Here is an 18639-nt window from a genome sequence, read left to right as displayed (position 1 = left end):
GAAGCAATGACAAAAATTTCCAGTGCACGATGACTCTTGATTTTCCATAGAATAATGCTGTTTCAAATAGTAACATTATGTGACATTTTACATATATTTTCTTACTAACCCCATTAGTCAAAGGTAATTATCACGTTAGGCTGCGAAACCATGTCAAGTTGATGTCACTCCCTTTATGGTAACATTATGTGCTAAATTGCATTAGACACTTATTTTCTAGTCCACTTGTACTATTATCAGGTGATCTAATCACCGGTTGGCCATGATACTGGAGTCCTAGGATCATCATGACATCCTCTAATGTAATCTGCACTCAATACGTGGATGATGGAAAGTGTACGTCTTACGACGCCACATTTCAACCAGTGCATCTATCATGGGGCAATGAGCTATAATCCTATTAATCTGAGACTAGTGTATAACTCGCACTACGCGCGGGCCATTTGATGATTCAAACATAAAATCTGATAATTACTCTTTTCATAATAATCATTTGTCTTATTTCAAACTGATAAAATAATTTAGTGTAAGCAACGGATATACCAAAAATTTCTTTATTCGATCAGGAGACATATAATTATTGGATGAAATCATCACAAAAAAAATATGAAGTAAAGATGACATAATAAAATTTTAAACTAATTTAAGTCAATATATTAAATTCTAAGATTTGTTTTGTTTAAAGTTTGTGTTTTTTATTTTAAATCCACAAAATGCACAAGTTGATTGTTTTGTTAACGAAAAATCATATGGCTGTTACGTGATATTTAACAATTAATTAATTAACATGGAATAATTTAATATTTTATTTTGTTATTTGTTTTTAAATCTTACAAAATAAAATTGATTGGATTACGTAAGCACACAAAAAATATACTAAAACATTACAATATAACAAATTATATAATTGGAGACCAAATTAAATTAAAAAAAAAATATCCTCTCCATTAGTAATTAACATAAAATTTAAGAGAAAGACTTTTAAGGTGCACCAACCAATGAGAGAGAAAGATATTTAAACCATACCAACCAATGAGAAGGCATTTAGGTGCAATAAAAAAAAAGTATGTTTCTTTCCCAAAAAAGAGTATCAGTAATTCAAATTCTCAGCGCCAACAACCATTTTTGCCCCAAAATAAGCTAAACCCGATTTATCTGAACTTGGTGTGCTGCAATTACTGTTTGGTATCCAGTTCAACAATGAAAAGACGGGGGTTGAAGTATTAATTAATTATCATAGTAAGTATTTCACATATAAAAAATCTCAGATCTTGGCTAAATTTAATTGTAATTTGCAATGTGCTCTCCTTATTCCCTTAACCAACGCTTGTTTAAATGACAATGTATTTGTTGTGTGATAAGGTGAGTATTAAAGTGCTGATTAACACCTTGTTGGCGCTGAAAAATTTTCATCCTTTGGACATTACTTCTAAAGTGCCCAGCCTAAAGCTTCATCCAGCATGAACAGACCAAGAAGATGCAGCATCTATATTGAAAGCTCTTTCTACAGTTATGCTTTCAACCCAAGGGTATTCTATTATATGCTTTGTGATTTAGTTTATTGTAGTAGACAATGTTGTACCATATGGTTATCTATTCTTCATTTTGATATTAGAAAAACTTTTTTGTTTGTTAATTGATGCCTTTGCCTGGGATATTTCTCTCAAACAATTTTGAACTTTAGTTTCAAAAGAACCGTACTTTGCAATGAATGGTTACTTCTTTCGTAACTGCAGAATGCTTTGTGGTGTGTAAATGATGTGTGATGTATTTACATGCTTATATTGTTTTATATTCTGTCTATAAGAAACAAAGAATATTATGGCATGTATTTATTCTAGAAATGTGTTTCTTCATCTGATTTCAGATATAAATTTAAAACCAATCATGAAGATTGGGTCAAATCCATCAAAGCCAAATTAGGTCGTGATGTTCTTGAGCGTGTTTTTGCTGCTATTAATAGTTTAATGCTACTCATAATAATATAAAAACCTTGTATAAAGTTCGGACTGAGATGCGAGCTGCATTTCAAAGTCTACTAAAGGTACTATAAAATGTGTATTTATTCTTTATTTATATCCATTGTGCTCTATAGTTAGTGTTATCAATATTGAATGTTTTAGTGATGTTAATCTTAATTCTATCATTGGAGACAGAAAATAAAATGCCGTAAGCTGTTGTTATTTAATTTTTCGAATAAGTGGGATGACTTGTCATGGATTTCATTATTTATGCCAAAATTACTTAGATCTCTGATTTTTACAACGAAATGACCAAAAAATTTTGGCAAGTCTACTTTCCATCCCATCCAATTAAACACATCCTGATTTTGGTTAGTTGTCCCTCAAGATGATGGAATACTTGTTATTCCTTCTGTAGCAAACTGTCCATTAAAGCTTAATACAAAGTAAGGGCTGTCTTCTGAGTTTCATGTCAGAACTTTTGCATTGTCGAGCATTGCTAGCGTGTCTGGATGTTGTCAAGTAATTTACTATCTTTAGGTGCTAGAGGTGATCTTGTTCCTTTTCTCAGTTTCATTTGTTCTGAAACGTTGCTTGAGCTGCTTGCTAACTTTTATACTTTTTGTTGCAGGTTACAGTTCCATTAGGTTCTCATAATGGTGGTTGTGTTTATGTTTCATTCATCTCATTCCATGGGGCTGATAAATTTCTGCTTGATACAGTGTTGGATATGTATTGAACTCTTCAAGAGCAATTTAGTGTTGCCTCCTATTCTTTGCCATTACCAGATACCGATGGCAACATTGAAACTTCTGAGCTTCTAAAGGAGAAGGTTTGTTCTATCTTGCTACTTTAAGAGCAGCAGCTTGCATTATATGTGCAAGGTGGATAATATGATATAAGCTGATAAAAGGCGTATTCTTCAGGGAAATGCAGCGTTTAAAGGAAGCCAGTGGAATAAGGCACTTAATTACTACACTGAGGCTATCAAACTGAATGGCATGAATGCGACTTACTACTGTAACCGAGCGGCTGCTTACTTAAAGTTAGCCTAGTATGAGGTTTCTCCTATTTGCCAATTGGTATTTTGTCCATTTCTTTATTTAAACGGTTTCACATGAAATTATGCAGTTTTCAGCTGGGAGAAGAATAGTGCAATAATGCAATTTTGATTGATAAGAATGTGAGAAGATAACCATGTTACAGTAGCATTTTTTACAAATCTTGTTTTCTAAACTTTGATAACCTATTTAAAGTGTTACAGTACCCTCTAACATGTTCAGAACTACCGGTAACATCCTGTTACCTAATGCACATCTGTCTTTTGCAATTACCAGAGAAGTTCAAATGGACCTAATTTCATTGCTTAATTGTTTTTCTTCATAATGATCATAATGTTCATTTCCATATTCCGATAGTTTCCTGGGATCTTTGAGATTATGAAATTGCTTGTATTCTTTTTCTTGTTAATGCACGTCTGTTGGGCTGTGTGTTAACAATCTTAATATTTATACATCTATAAAAAGTATCCGTTTTGTCAAGTGTAGCTCATTTTATGTTTTCTGCAGAATGTGAAGGCGTATCTAAGACGTGGAGCTGCTAGAGAATCACTACTACGCTATAAGGAGGCCTTTGAAGGTGAGTATCAATTTATTTACTTATATATTTTTGAATATAGTCCAAACTTTGTTTATATTCTGCATAATGTTATTCCATTTTCCTTTGCCATTTTTTGTGATGAAATGCAAAATCCTCTGTATCCAAAATTCTACTATTGAATTTCACGCCTGCTGATAGAAGATTAATAAAAGGATATGTTGTTGCTTCAGATTGATTATTAATTAATAAGACTATGGTTGTAAACTAATAAATTTTTTTAAGACAATTCATGGCTAGGTTTTGGCTAATGATTATTAGTTTTTTCAGGTCAGTTGGGATAGGATGTTAAAAGATTCCAAATTTTAAGGGAAATCATTCTACCAGGTAAATTCTGTCATATCAAATTAAGATTTAAGTGATACATGCCTGAGTTAGTTACTTAAATATCATAAATGTGTCTAAAGGTTGCATAATTAAATAGTCTACACTAGAGCAAAAGGAGTACCTATTTGATGCGATGATTTCGCCTCAGTTTAATGCAAAATTAACACGGAGTTAAGCAACTTTCTTGTTGTAAGATGCCCTCTTCAACAAACATTCCTAAAAACTTCTTTGAATACGACATTGTCTGTCTCTGTTCGGTTATTAGCATCATGGCACAATAGTATCTTCAGTCCTTGCCTATTTGTTACTCTAGATGCTGCGACATAAAGCTGGCCGTGAGTAAAAACAGGCTTTTTGAGTAATAAACCAACCTTTGACAATGATTGTCCTTGGCTCTTATTTATAGTCATTGCGTAAGACACCATTATAGGAAACTGTCTCCGTTGGAACTTGAATGGAATTCGATGATCCGATGGGCTTAGAGTCATCCTAGGAATAAACACCTTCTGACCTTTGTTCTTTCCAACCTTGCTACATGCTTCAATGATGTGTTTCCCAAGCCTAGTGACAACCAGGCGGGTACCATTGCACAATCCTGCAAAATGGTCTATATTCCTCAGTAACATTATAGGGGTTCCAACCTTTAATGTCAACTCATGATTTGGAATTCCTGAACATCTGATTGTGTTTAGGAATTCTGGTGTGTGTATGGATGCCAATAAGTCATTGTTGGATTCTGTTGGGCATGCCTTGTCTGAGCTGTAATATGTTTGTGCTTCAGTAGAATTTAAGCTCATCATGTAGTTGTTTATCTCATCAACTATTTGCAATGTTGGTGCTAGTATCGCTCTATCTTCAATATGTTCATCAATATTTTTCCCGCAAAATAGTTCTGGATATGTTACCTTACAGATCGTCTCTATTGGGTCATCCCAATCCTTAACCAGGATGTCTTCTGGGATTTCAATCCTCTCACCACAATCTCTTGGTGTTCCGTGGCTACCATCACCAATACCTAGTATCCAGTCACCAAACTCTTTTAACTCGGATGAGTTTGTGTGGGAGTCACCTGCTTTCAATCGCATGTTTTTGGTCAATGACAACAGCTTGCAACTATCCCATATGTACGATGAGTTTATAGTGGCGTTAACAATTTCTTGTCTAGTCCCTTTAGGAATTACTGGGAGAATTTGTCGAAAGTCACCACCGAAGACCACTGTCTTCCCTCCAAAAGGCTGATCAAGGCTGTTTGGATTGCTGAATCTTAATATATCACGCATTGTCCTGTCAAGTGCCTCAATACAAAATCTATTCACCATAGGAGCCTCATCCCAAATAATTAGCTTAGTCTTTATTAACAAATCAGCTAATGCGCTGCCCTGTTTTATATTGCATGTTGAGCATTCATCTAAATTGAGTGGGATTGCAAATCGTGAGTGTGCTGTCCGTCCACCGGGTAGTAAAAGAGATGCAATCCCACTTGATGCAACAGTTAGTACAACTTGTGATCTTGATCTCAGTGCAGATGCTAATGTCTTCCAAACAAAAGTTTTTCCTGTTCCACCGTAACCATACAAAAAGAATACGCCCCCTTTGCCGCTTTGAACTGCTTGTATGACTTGCTCATACACAACTCTTTGCTCGTCAGTTAGTTGTTGCATGTAAGAAGCATGATCTAAAGCTAGTTGTCTTCTATCATATCGGAGCTCATCACAAATTAGCCTATTCATCCCATCAACATACACTTGATTATTAAGTTGACTCATATCCAGAATTGACATCGGTGGAAAATCCCTAAGACTCTTGTTATAGCTGTTCAGAATTTTTTCAATTTCTATTAGTGTCAACTCCTTCAACTCATCTTCAGTAAGGACTAAATCTGTGGTAAGCCAGAAAAAATTAACATGATCGAATAAGTGGTTGATCACATTAGAAATATCCTAATTTGTCATAACTCAACAGTATATCGACAATTTGTTTTCTTGTTATATTAAAATCAAACACGCATTCTTTCCCTACATACAGTGGCGGAACCAACTAGGGCCAGTGTAGGCCGTAGTCCCCCTTTAGATTTTTTAATTACATCAAAATATTCAGTTATTAATTATTTATTTTTAGGTTTTTGAGTTTGTTAAACATATTTTTGTTATTTGTATAATAATTATATAGAGTATACTAATTTTTTTAATAATGATTGAATATTTATTACTAAAAATATATTATTTTAGTTTTGTTAACTGTTATAATAAGATTAAGTACTTCTCTTCATTTTATGTCCACAATAATATTTTTTAAGTTAGAATTTGACTAAATAATTTATTTTATTATAAATTAGCAGAGATACATATTTTTTGTCTGTTCAATGCTTTAAAAACATAATACAATATCTATAATTTTTATTATTATAATTTTAGAAATTGCTTTTAGAATAAGTTAATTATAAAAAAAAAACCAAAACTAAAAAAATTGTAGATTTAGCATGAGTTTTAAGAACTTGTCATCTCTAATTATAAAATTCTAGTTCCGCCACTGCCTATATAAAATATTGACACAAATTCATGTGTTTTAGTTTATTATGATGTTTAACCACTTAAGAGAAGACATAAAATCAACATATACTTGTCAAAAATGCGAGTTATTTAAAAAAGCCAAATCATAGATCATGCCTAGCTGACATATTTAATAATATGAAGCACCATTTCAATTTAGATATTTGAATTAACTAATATAATGGCACTACTGACAATTGTAATATTATAAAAGAAACTTCATTGGTGAATTTAAACCATAAAAATCTTTCTAATGATAATGTAACGAAATGACTTTTCTCATGCAAAAAATACTACATATATGGCTTTAGTTAACATCTTCGTCATCTAATTATCCCAACATATGGACGTCATGCGATGCTTCGTTCTAGCCTATTATACAAATTGTTAATTTTTTTCTCCCTGTAAATATATTAACATCAATGGTCTACTTGTTATAACTTATTATGCCAATGTGACATAGCCAAGGTAACAAAAATATTCACGTATTAAAAAAATAGTCCCATAGTGAGTATAATATGCATAATTGGAGTAAAATAAATTTCATGCTACCTGAATTGTCCAGAAGTGTTCGCTGCCTATGAAGTATGTCATCACATAATAGAGTCCATGTCTTTTGCCAAACATGTTCTGGTGTATCCATCGAATTTGAAAACAAAAGTGTCGCAAAGAGTTTTCTCAAATATGTTCCTGAACCCCAATGGCTGGCTTCCTCGATCGCCTCAATATATTCCTTTTCATTTTCTAAAAGGCCACGTGCATAACAGGCGTCTTTGAAAGTAGCATAGACCACATCATCTATAGTCCTGATATCCTCAAAAGAAGTTGGTCCCTTGACGAAATTGAGTAGAAGCCTTAAATAATATCTTTCACCTGATCCTAGAGGCACATAGAAAATTCTTCCAATCACAAAATGTGTTTTTCGGGGCAACCATACTCTTTCTTTTGCCTTCCATACAAACTTAGTGGGGAGCTCTGCATACGTCAGTGTTCTTGCTTCTGTATAATCCTTGTTTGCTTGAAACCATCCTAGGAACATGGATTCCTTCACGGATGTTTCTCTCAGCACATCATCAAGGTTTTCATGGTCTTTAAATACCACGTTTTGTTCATTGGGTAAATGAAACCCTAGTCTTACCACTGATGGATCTCTATAATGTATGTTATAACCAAAGATTCTCCAGGCGGCCTCACAGGGAGATATGTACCTGCAATCATAGTACATGCTGACTTCGTCGTGTTCGTCCAGGTCAGCATTCTCTGTGGCACTCTTGTAGAACGAAGCTGTTACACGATCATGGCCATTATTAACGTACTTGAACAAATACTTAATTGATCTTGATTGGTTACACCACTCAACATTTATGTGAGCCCCATATCTCATCAATAGTAGCCTGTTATGTGGAACCACATATCGATTATCAAGATCAACTCCAGACTTGTTTATAGTCCTTCCATCTTCCCTGCGTCTGTAGACTGGATACCCATCATCATCGACAGTTGAGTACTCAACGAATCTCTTGGGGAAGCGACGTATACACTTACCATTCTCCATACATGGTGAATCTTTCCTAGCCATCCCACATGGACCGTGCATCATGTGCTTCTCCACAGCTTCATAGTATTCAGGATCTAACTCCTTATCCGGTATCTCAGCTGAGATGATTTTATCAATGTCCTCAGCAGTTGGATACTTGTCATCCTTATGTAAGAACAATAGTATATGTGCATGTGGTAGTCCTCTTTTTTGAAATTCGATGGTGTATACAACTGCGCGAATAATAATTTATCCATCAGATACACACAATTACATCTCGGGGCTCGAACAAAAAAACATGTAATTATTTGTTTCACAACTTGTATAATTAAATACCTTATAATTTCGAATATCAACATTACCTGCACAAACTTTGCCAAAAATTTTGTTTGCTCGGATGTCTTTAATCAATATATCCAGTTTAGCCTTGAATGCTCTGCAAACTATGTCAGGTCTATCTTCTGCATTTAATTCTCTATTCTTAAGGAAGTCTTCCACCTCAGGCCACTTAGGATTGCATGTGAATGTAATAAAGAGGTCTGGATAACCCACCGCCTTACAAATTGCCATTGCATCCTGATAGTTTTGAATCATGTACCTTGGCCCTCCTGTAAATGATGAAGGCAATACAATACGTTTGCCGCGCGATGACGGTGTTGTTTCCCCACTCAAAACTGCTTCTTTTATTCCTTTGTACATCTCACATCTGAATTTCTCCTGTTCAAGCCTTATATAGTTTAACCTAGAGGATTCAATCATCGAATACCCATCAACCAAAAATTGCTGGAAGAGTCGCCTTGAATATAACAACGGGGAACCATCAAATAACCTTTCTTGTATTCTAAATGCAAAGAATTCTCTCATTGACACCTCCTGGCGCCCTTTCCCACCATTTTGATAACGTTTATTGAGAGGTATATCTTCTTTGTATCCATCCTCTCCAAAAGGAAATAACAAAGGATATTGTAATCCCAGGTAAGCTGGGTTGAGTTGGTTGATCCTTTGTAATCTTCCACTTTGAGTCTCGACGACAATATCCCTATCAGTCTTATCTATATCAAAGTCACCCACAATTAATGCGGCGACCTCATCTGTTGAAGGCAAGTTGTATCTTCTACCATCTTTTTCTCTTTTGCCGATTAATCTGAGCTTGACTGTGGTATTTGAATCTTTAACGACCGAATCCTTAACCATGCGAAACGCCTTCACCAATACATTTCTCTCATCTAGCATCTTCTTTAAGTCTCTCACAATGTCTTCATGTATTTCTTTTTTATCTTCACCCCTATAAAGCAATGAAAGCAACATATATAATAATTTAAATATAGCAATATACTCTAACAAAACTTGTACTACATTTTGAAAGCGTTTTATGGTACAACATAAAATCATACACCTACTACTTACCGGATAGCAGCCAAGCGGTTTTTGATCTCATTTAGTGTATCAAAAACATACAATTGGGCAAACTTTGCCACGTTTCCTTCTGGCGGTATGAGACTTCCCATTAAATGATAGTTCTCCCCAAAAAGTGTAAATGTAGGAGGACCTCTGGAAGTATTTAAACCACGATCTATCTTTGCACCCATCGATGTGAACTGGAACATGCTATTATATGATCTGATGTTATCTCGAAAATGCTTGCTCTTGGGAGTATTATTGAACAACAACTCATACAACACGTTAGGGGCTTCTGGTAGGTGTGGAAGTTGCACCTGCCCTCCTTTACAACATAAATTGAACTTAGGATCCGCTGTGTTGTAATTTTTATTTGACCTCTCATCGTACCAAAAGAGAGCAGCACAATGTTCACATTCATACATTGCATATCCCATGTGCAAATACTCTGCAAAATCTAGTAAATCACAGGTTAGAAATCATTATGTTATCTGCTTTTTAACCCTCGATCAAACATCCTTTTAAGAAAATAAATTGCCATGTGCATATACCCATATTTGTTTGTTCACCAGAATTTACGTGTCTATTAGCCCTTTGGGATGTCTTCTTACCTGCATGATTCGAGAGTTTTTAGGGATCAATTATATAATTCAGTCTGATTTAAACAATGATAACAAACTCAATTACTAAATTAAGTACTTAGATTAAATAAAACCTTTTAAGTAAACCTTATGATAACCCTAAACTCCATGAACCTTAAAGTACCGAACAACCAAAGTCTATTTCATATGCCTTCATGTGCATTGGACCTTGTGCTATAATGATTTGAATTTAAAAATAAAAATAATGACTTTAAATTGCCTCATACTGTTGTTTGTAGGTTCATTGTTTTTAACGTCTTTGTTTCGCCTTTGGTTTGCCTTTCTACCTACATGAATAGATAGATTGTTCATATTTTAGTATTTATAGCAATTTTATTAACAATGTGCTAACAAAATTGTTCCTAGTAATTAAATCGATGCAAAATGTTTTAAACTAATGATTGGTAATTAAAATTTCATAACTTAAGCTTTAAATGGTACCTGATTTTGTTCTCTGTGATGCTCTACCACTACTAAATATACTGTGATCACCAGCACCTGTGATAATGTTAATAAATAAACACCTATTAAGAATGCTTCACTTAACTTGTTTAATCAAGCACTAAAACATAATGTGTAGTGTTTTCCGTTGCTCACCTTGTATTGGCATATTGGTGTCCACGGAATTATATGAAATAGTTCTCCCTTCCATTGTGGCTGGAACATTATTTTTGGCATCTGTGATTGGTTCACATATAAGGACATGTTTTGCACCATCCCTTGAATCTGCATTTATCCGTATCTACTGTAACAACTTTTGTCCTAATAATTTATCACTCATATTCGGATAGACTGTTTTACCTTTCATTGGAGTCCAATCCATGGTAGATTTGCTGGATGTAATTGTATAATTTGTTCCTTTTACCAAATAGGTTAAGTTATCATTAGAAATGGGCATACACTTAGATGTAATAATAAACTACACATCATATTAATTTTGTGAATCAAATATTGAATCAAGTAATAATGGGGATTACTATCAATAATTCGGCTTTACCTATTTGAGTCTGAGATACTTTGTTTAGCTTCTTGTTAGCTAATTTGAGTGCTCTTTCCATCCTAGCATGTCTTGCTATCACGGGTGGAAGTCATTAATTTGATTACACAAACTACATGGCTTGCTATATATATATTTTGATTATTAGTTGAAAATACTGTTGAATTACCTTTTGCTTGTGGGATTAGTGGTTGTTGGCTTCCTGCTGCCATTGCATATTTCTGACATCTTCCATCACATTTTTCTCGGTTGATTAACGTTCCCTTATCATCTGATATCAATGTTCTATGATACTTTTCCGCACAATTTGCATTACCTGGCAAAAATCAAGTTATTCTCAAATTAGTTATGCATATATTAACACTCATATCAACACAATATATTGTTAAATTAATTCCCAAATGGTATGGATCCCATTTCATAACTCAATCTACCGGTTAGAGCACTTGTATTAGGTACTATTAATCTTATACAAATTGATAACAACCATAAGAGTTGAGTGAATTGTTGTGCATAGGATGGCATGTTTATAAGCTTCTCCACCATGGTTAAAAATGTAAGAAATTTAGTTAGTTAATGTCATAAATGACTTTGATAAATGTATAATGTATGGTAGAATTTATCATTAAAAAAATTATTCACTTTTCAATTCGAGTTTAGTAGAATAAATGGGAACCTCTAAAATTCTAAGATGTATTGATTGTTGGTAAACAACACCTGAGGACTTCCTCTTCTTAGCTATCTTCAACGATCGTTCCATCCTAGCATGCCTTTTGTCCTCTATTAAAACAAATAAGTTTCACAGTTAGTTATTGACTAAACTCACATTTGTTTACTGATAATTAACCAAAGCAAAATAAATATCGCTTGATCTACTACCCTTGTAAATTTCTTTGTTCAGCAAAAGTGGACGGTCATCCTGTGTTTGTAATTTGGTCTTTCCCTTTTCGTGTATGGACTCTGCATTGTTAACCCTTGGTCTAAAAGCAAGACTTTTGCTGTTCTCCATAGTCTTATGTGGCTGTTCCAATGAAATATTTCGAGCAGCTGCTTCCATACCTGTGTTAGTCATCATATGAACCTTAACGTTGAGAAAAACTAAAGTCTTGATGACCTGCTTTCAATATCAATCTACAATGGCAGCTCATTTGTCTAATAATATATCTAATCAAAGACCATCTCGCCTATACATCCATTCAACTTATGATATTGTTGAATTAGACTTCCATGGTAGCATAATGTAGTAAGTTACTAAAACTACATACATCAATTATATACTATTTAGCGTTCTTCACCTGATGTAGTGTCAACGTCTACATTATGTAGGCTGGTTCCAGCATATGCAGAACTTCTCACTTCTCTGTTTGATAGACTTGTGTATCTGTCGGTCCAGTCTTCATCCACCTTCCTCTTATTCTTAGAGTAGCCTCCCCTTTTATGAACTGCAAATTTTACAAATGTGAAGAAACAATCTCTATTAATAACATTTAGCATTACTAAAGAGCTATATCCACTTAGTATTAACTCGAAAATGTAATTCATGTTCAATGCGGGTAAATAATTTGTGCTACTAATGAATGTGAGTAGTAAATTCATTTAGTTTTACATACTGCTCAGGATATTTACCTTCAAGATTGCTGCTTGAGTTGATTTGGATCTCTATAGTAGTGTTTGGTGGAGAGACAGAGACTGAAAGACTGAGACTGAGAGACAGAGACTAAGAGACAGAGACAGAAACAAATCTCAGTATTCTGTTTGGTGTAAAGTGGGAGACAGAAACTAAAACAAGAATGAAACTCTAATTTAATTTTTACAAAAGGTAAAATTGGAATTAATTAATTGAAATGAGCGTATTTTAGGTATAAAATGTTATTAAAGTTTCAGTCTCTGTCTCTAAAAATTTCAGTCCCCTGTGTCCTCACTTTTTGGAGGTACTGAAATACTGAAATTTTAGGGACGGAGACAGAAATTTTAGTACCAGTCTCTGAGCCAACAAACATAATACTGAGTCTCAGTCTCTCAGTCTCTATCCCAGTACCTCAAAATAAACGCTACCTATAAGAGGTGTTCTACCACCTATGGTTTATGAAACTTTCTGGTTGGAAGAAGGAAGACCTGACCTTCTTATCGGCCTGATTTGTCTGACTATCCAATCCTAAGTTCGGAGAAAACAGGTATGCAATTTATCTCGTGTTGATTTGTGTGAACTTTGCACAGCTACATGTCCCAGGTTGTTGCTTAACATGTTGTTAGTGGCATATTGAATATTGATGTAGTGGTGTTTAGATGACATACCTAATACGTCGTTTGTCTTAGAAGAGTGAGCTCAGTATTGCCATTGTGCGGGTTGCATTTTCACTAATTCTCTTCAAAGCCTAAGCTGATGCATATGGAAAATAATATCTCTCACCCACAATCCCAAAAAGTGTATTGTTCAGATAATCCTAAATAGCCATTAGTTTAGTTAGATTAGTTGACCGCACAGGCTCTTTTTCATTTTGCTAGACGTAATGTGCATAACCTCATAAAGATCTTAAATAAAATTCATTAGTCACCGTTAATATATAATTGTATGTCCTATGCTAACGGCAGTTTATTTTATTGCCAGTCACATTTATTTTATATATTTTAAAGATTGATGCACAAGTTTTTCGACAATTAGAAATTAACATCTCATCTATTACTCTATTTTCATAAACCATGTTCCTTCAATTTATCAAATTTCTAATTTTTCAAATTTTTTTTACATGTCTCTATTCATTTAATAGTCTTGACTAACATTACCTTATAATTAATATTAATAATAAACTTGATCAATAACCTCTAGTAGAATTTTTTTCATTAATGAATTTAATTTTATTTATAAATTATTTTATACGAAAAACTATCCTATTTTTTTTGTCATTAACCCTGTTCATTAAATAATTATTCTATTATAAAATATTTCATGTTACGAAACAAATAACATATATATTATATCTTTTTTAGATTATTTAACTTTAGAAATTAAATTATAAATTTTGAAGTCAAATGATATTTAATGCTACTAAAAAGAATTGTTACAAAAAATATTTGAATTTATTTTACTTTTTTTATAATTTCATTCTCTTTAGTTTACATAAATAATTGTAGAAATTTATTGGATGAAAATAATTATTTTGCGAATTAGAATTTATATGAGTCATTCTTTGTTTGAATGGCGATATATCATTATATTATACCACAAAATTTACTACGATATAATTTTTGGTTTTAAGAATTATATAGATTATTTTGGAAATAATTAAGAAATCAAAAATTTATTTATTTAATTTAGTTTATATCCAGTTGCGGTCACTCTTACTTGGAAATAACTACTTAAAACGATAAATTATGTCTTTAATTTCTAGCTTAAATAGTAATACTAATAATTAATTCATTAACTTGATTACTTGTAGAACCCTATCAATAACTTAGTAATTATTGATATACTTAACATTAATATTTGCTAATAACACATATTATTTCTAGCCAATGAGTAATAGCTCAAATGGCATAAACTCCCCATATTCATCTAAGAAGTTGCGGGTTCGAGTCTTCATATCTTTGGTAAAAAAAAAAAAAAAAAAAAAAAACATATATTATTCCTATATATAAAAGGATCATCACGACATCCTCTAATGTAATCTGCACTCAATATGTGGACGATAGAAAGTGTACGTTTTAAGACGCCACCACATTTTAACCAGTGCATCTATGGTGGAGCAATGAGCTATAATCCTATTAATCTGAGATATATGGTAAAAGCTACTCTTTTTTAACTATTATTCCACCCTTCAGAGTAAATTTAAGTTAAGTATCTCGTGTGCAAGTTCTAATTTTTAGAAGCCAAAAAAAAAAAAAAGGAAAATAATAATGATAACAGCCAATAATTAAGAATAACAACGACAACGTCAACAACAATAATAATTATAAATATGATTAACAATAATTACTAAATTTGAATAAACACAATTAACAATTAAAAAAATTAATCACTCATTTGAATAACTAACATAATTACTTAATTGGTAATTACTAAATTACTTACATATAAAAGATTGTCAAGATACTCTATAATGTAGTCTTCAGAACGTGTGATGTTAGGATCTCCTATTTTTGTTTTTTTTAACACTGCAAAAAAATCTAACAATTAATAATAATTTTTTTGATAAATATTTATCGCAAAGATTAATAACTAAAAAAATATACTAACAGTTACTAAAATTGTATACTAACCATAATCAATACTAATTTTGTTTTCTCAACACATTTTTTAAATAAAACAAAAATTACTAAAACTATATTCGAACAATTAATAATTAAACCTGTTTTTTTAATAAATAATTAAATTAATTAAATAAAGCTAGAATTACTGAAAATAATAAATCTGTTTTTAAAAATAATTAAAGTAAAATTAAAATTACTAACAAAATATGCTAACAATTTTACTACTAAAAAATATATAGTACCACTATACCAACAGCTAATAATAATAATTCTATTTTAAAATAGGATTTAAAATAATTAATTACATGTTAATTCATTAATTAATACTAATCAACTAACATTAACACTAACACTAACTAACAAGACTATTTGAGAAAAGGATAAATAGGTCTCTGATCTTTTGTTCCTGACCATTGAAAAGTACTTTTAAATCCCTAACCTTCACAAAATTTGGATGGATCAGTTTCTGACGGAAACATTTGGACTGAGGAACTGATCCGTCCAAATTTTGTGAAGGTTAGGGACTTAAAAGTATTTTTTAATGGTCAGAGACAAAAATATCCGCAGAGCAAAAGGTTAGGGACCTATTTGTCTTTTTCTCTAAACAACTTTTTCTCTAAACAACTGTTACTAACAACTAGCAACTGCTCTTATTAAGACTGATCAACTAGAAAACAATATCAATAAATTATATACTTTCAGCATACAAAATTATTTGAATAATTAACTAATAATAATATTAACTAAATTACTTACTTGTATTGTAAAATACTGGTTGTATTCTTCTTTTTCAGAGTGAAGTTTGTGATGAGCTCGTGACTGTGGAAGCCTGGAAGGTAATACTGAGGGGGGTGTGGGGTTTGGTGCTTTGAAGAAGTGTGAAAATGGGAGATAAAAACTATAAAGTGATGCATGAGAAGTGAAAAGGGAAAGGGAAGCTTGTCACGGGTCGGGGAAAGAGGAGCACGCCACGTGTTGAGCCCCTAGACATTCGGCACTGCCAAACTGACAATACGGAATGCACGTGTGTTGGGCCATTTTTTTTGGAGTTCACATACTAAAGCCCAATATTAAAAAAAAAGTTCGGGCATTGTCAATCCAAATATGAACCCTTAATTAGTCCAAAAAAAAATATGAACCCTTAATGTGTGTTGGATAGAGTAAAGGAAAAAAGAAGATAAAAAGAGACCCCAAATATGCGATCAACCTAAGGTTGTAACTTGTTTACTAATAAGCAAAATTAGCATATATAATAGCACATGGAAATGACAAAACACAGTGCAAATCACATATAAAAAGTTGGCAATTAACATAACCTTGCTACAACCTTCAGCAAGTATGTGACAAACTGTTTTAACTTACATTGCATAACAGACACATCTCAGTAATGCAGCAAGCAAAACTAAACATACACCATGTTCACTACTTCCAACTCCATGCAATTGTTTTAGACCTCATACAGCATCAAAGGTTGCTTCAATGATTTGTGGCACAATGTTGTGTCTGGAAAATTTGCAAGAGGATAACCTACATAGTAATACTGATCTGAGTGTGTCATTTTTGCAAATCCAAATGAGTTTGTCCAAGTTTCTATTAAATAAGGAGCAGCAGGCAATAGCAACCTCTCAACACCCAACTTAACCAACAGCTTCTGAAGCTGACCCATCAGAATTCGACACATTCCCTGATTTCGATACTGGTCCCTCGTGGCGACAAGCGGCACTTCTGCAACCTTTTGGCCATAAATCCTTGTGTTTGCAACAGAGATCACCTCATCATTCCTCTCTAGAATCACAGTGTAGAACCCTGTAAAGTTCATACGTGGCAGCCATGAATATCTGCTGAACATAATATCTGCAGCAATGTCTCTTCCAAATACAGGATCTATGATGGGCTCAAAACACTCATGAATTACTCCAAGTGCAACATTTAGCTTGCTCTCCATTTCAGTAATGCTTCCATTGTCATCATTGTCATTAGTGCTTTTCTTGATGCTGGTCAACAAGGTCCAAGTTAGATTACCATCACCCACAAGAATTGGTTTTCCCAACATGTTATTCAGTGTAAAAAATATCTTCTGACAAGCTTCATTGCAAAACCAAAGCTTATTACAATCAGTTTCCATGTTCAGAAAAGCAAAGCCTCTAGAAGCTAAACATCCAAGGTGGAATCTGCGTTGACACTGAAAACAAGCTATAAAATTGTTAGCCAAATGACTTTCCTCTCTAGAAGAATCTTCTCTGCATTTGGGACGGTTGCAAATTCTGCAAGAGCATGAAGGGCAGAACCAATCACCAGGGGGAACATGATCAAGGCCAATACATTCGGCATGGAATGAAGCCGGACAGCGATCACAGAGAAGAATGAAACCCCCCTTGAGACAAATTGAACAAATGGAATCATTTTCATGATGATGATCATTATCCCCATTGTTGTTAGCCTCGATCATCATCAATGCTTGTTTCTGGCAATCCAACAAAGACCTTTTATCTTGTTCCAAGAAGATACTAGCAGAGGGAGGTTGACCATTGCAACCGGCATGAACCTCGAATTGAGAGAGTGTAAGCAAAGATTCACAACAATGGCAGACAATACCAGAACGAAGCAGCTTCCCTCTCTTCACGAATTCATTATCTTTCCCTCCACAGCAGAAAACCCACGCCTCCTGCGCCACCACATTGTTGTCAATCAGCCAAGAAAGAATCGTTCTTGGATTCCGAAACGCCGGCAAATTACCATTATCAGAAGAACTCCGTTCCCTTCTTACTTTTCTTGCGGCATTAGGAATTTCACCAGAATCACGACGACGACCGCCACCGCCACCGCCACCGCCACGAGAACTAGAACGAGGACTTACTAAATTGGATACTTGATGAGACGAAAGAGTCCAATCTTCATCGTCACTCGGTTTCTTGCGTCTCCGAGGCCTACCACCGGTAACCTTGGAACTCGTTGGTTGTTGATCAGAAGACGGTGATGCAGCAGGTAGAGATTGGGATTGAGATTGCTGTGATCCTTGCAATGAATTGGAACTAGATGAAGAAGAATCTTTCTTTTCCTCTTCAATGCAGGCTTTGCATGCAGTTCTGAGAGAAATGTAGGTCTTACCAGAAGGGGATTTGTAACGAAGTTCCCAGCGAGTTTTCTTGTCGCAATAAGAAAAGATCCAACCCAACGAAACGAGGTGTTTCTTCGCCTTCAAGCTCAGGTCAAAATCGTGTCTTTGATCCTTTGACGCAGAACATTGGTACCATTCCACCACGGCACGAGGGCAATTCTCTCCTTCAATTCTGATCTCAGGACAGGGTTTACCACTCAGTGACAT

General features: G+C 33.9%; 2 protein-coding genes and 1 long non-coding RNA gene across 19 annotated transcripts; 1 reads left to right on the top strand and 2 right to left on the bottom strand.

Annotated features, from left to right (window-relative positions):
* Positions 1–1097: 1097 nt before the first annotated feature.
* LOC112764013 (uncharacterized) lies at positions 1098–3994 on the top strand. 2 transcript variants are annotated; one of them, XR_011875732.1, is made up of 6 exons: positions 1098–1239; positions 1363–1529; positions 2593–2793; positions 2888–3043; positions 3530–3599; positions 3888–3994. It is a non-coding gene; the product is annotated as an uncharacterized lncRNA (long non-coding RNA). The 2 variants fall into 2 exon arrangements; XR_011875733.1 differs by having other exon boundaries at positions 2888–3022; positions 3888–3993.
* On the bottom strand, positions 3921–16419 carry LOC112764524 (uncharacterized). 16 transcript variants are annotated; one of them, XM_025810182.2, is made up of 19 exons: positions 16071–16419; positions 15136–15218; positions 13362–13446; positions 13187–13283; positions 12693–12783; positions 12362–12508; positions 11946–12125; positions 11784–11846; positions 11236–11382; positions 11067–11141; positions 10871–10927; positions 10667–10795; positions 10511–10567; positions 10297–10356; positions 9980–10039; positions 9438–9885; positions 8393–9315; positions 7046–8263; positions 3921–5823 (listed from the first exon to the last, which is right to left on the bottom strand). In XM_025810182.2, exons 7-19 carry the CDS (start codon positions 12121–12123, stop codon positions 4148–4150), a joined length of 5091 nt encoding a protein of 1696 aa, XP_025665967.1. In that variant the 5' UTR covers positions 12124–12125; positions 12362–12508; positions 12693–12783; positions 13187–13283; positions 13362–13446; positions 15136–15218; positions 16071–16419; the 3' UTR covers positions 3921–4147. The 16 variants fall into 16 exon arrangements, with proteins under 16 accessions (XP_025665967.1, XP_072079880.1, XP_072079878.1 ...); XM_072223779.1 differs by having other exon boundaries at positions 12693–13283; positions 13362–13510; XM_072223777.1 differs by lacking the exon at positions 12693–12783.
* Positions 16420–16761: 342 nt separating this feature from the next.
* On the bottom strand, positions 16762–18639 carry LOC112764011 (increased DNA methylation 1). Its single transcript, XM_025809531.1, has one exon. It carries the CDS (start codon positions 18637–18639, stop codon positions 16762–16764), a length of 1878 nt encoding a protein of 625 aa, XP_025665316.1.

This window comes from Arachis hypogaea, chromosome 17, assembly GCF_003086295.3.
Source record: "Arachis hypogaea cultivar Tifrunner chromosome 17, arahy.Tifrunner.gnm2.J5K5, whole genome shotgun sequence".
Classification (NCBI taxonomy): domain Eukaryota; kingdom Viridiplantae; phylum Streptophyta; class Magnoliopsida; order Fabales; family Fabaceae; genus Arachis; species Arachis hypogaea.
The sequence above is the reverse complement of the archived record's forward strand: the minus strand, read 5'-3'. Positions and strand labels throughout refer to the sequence as shown.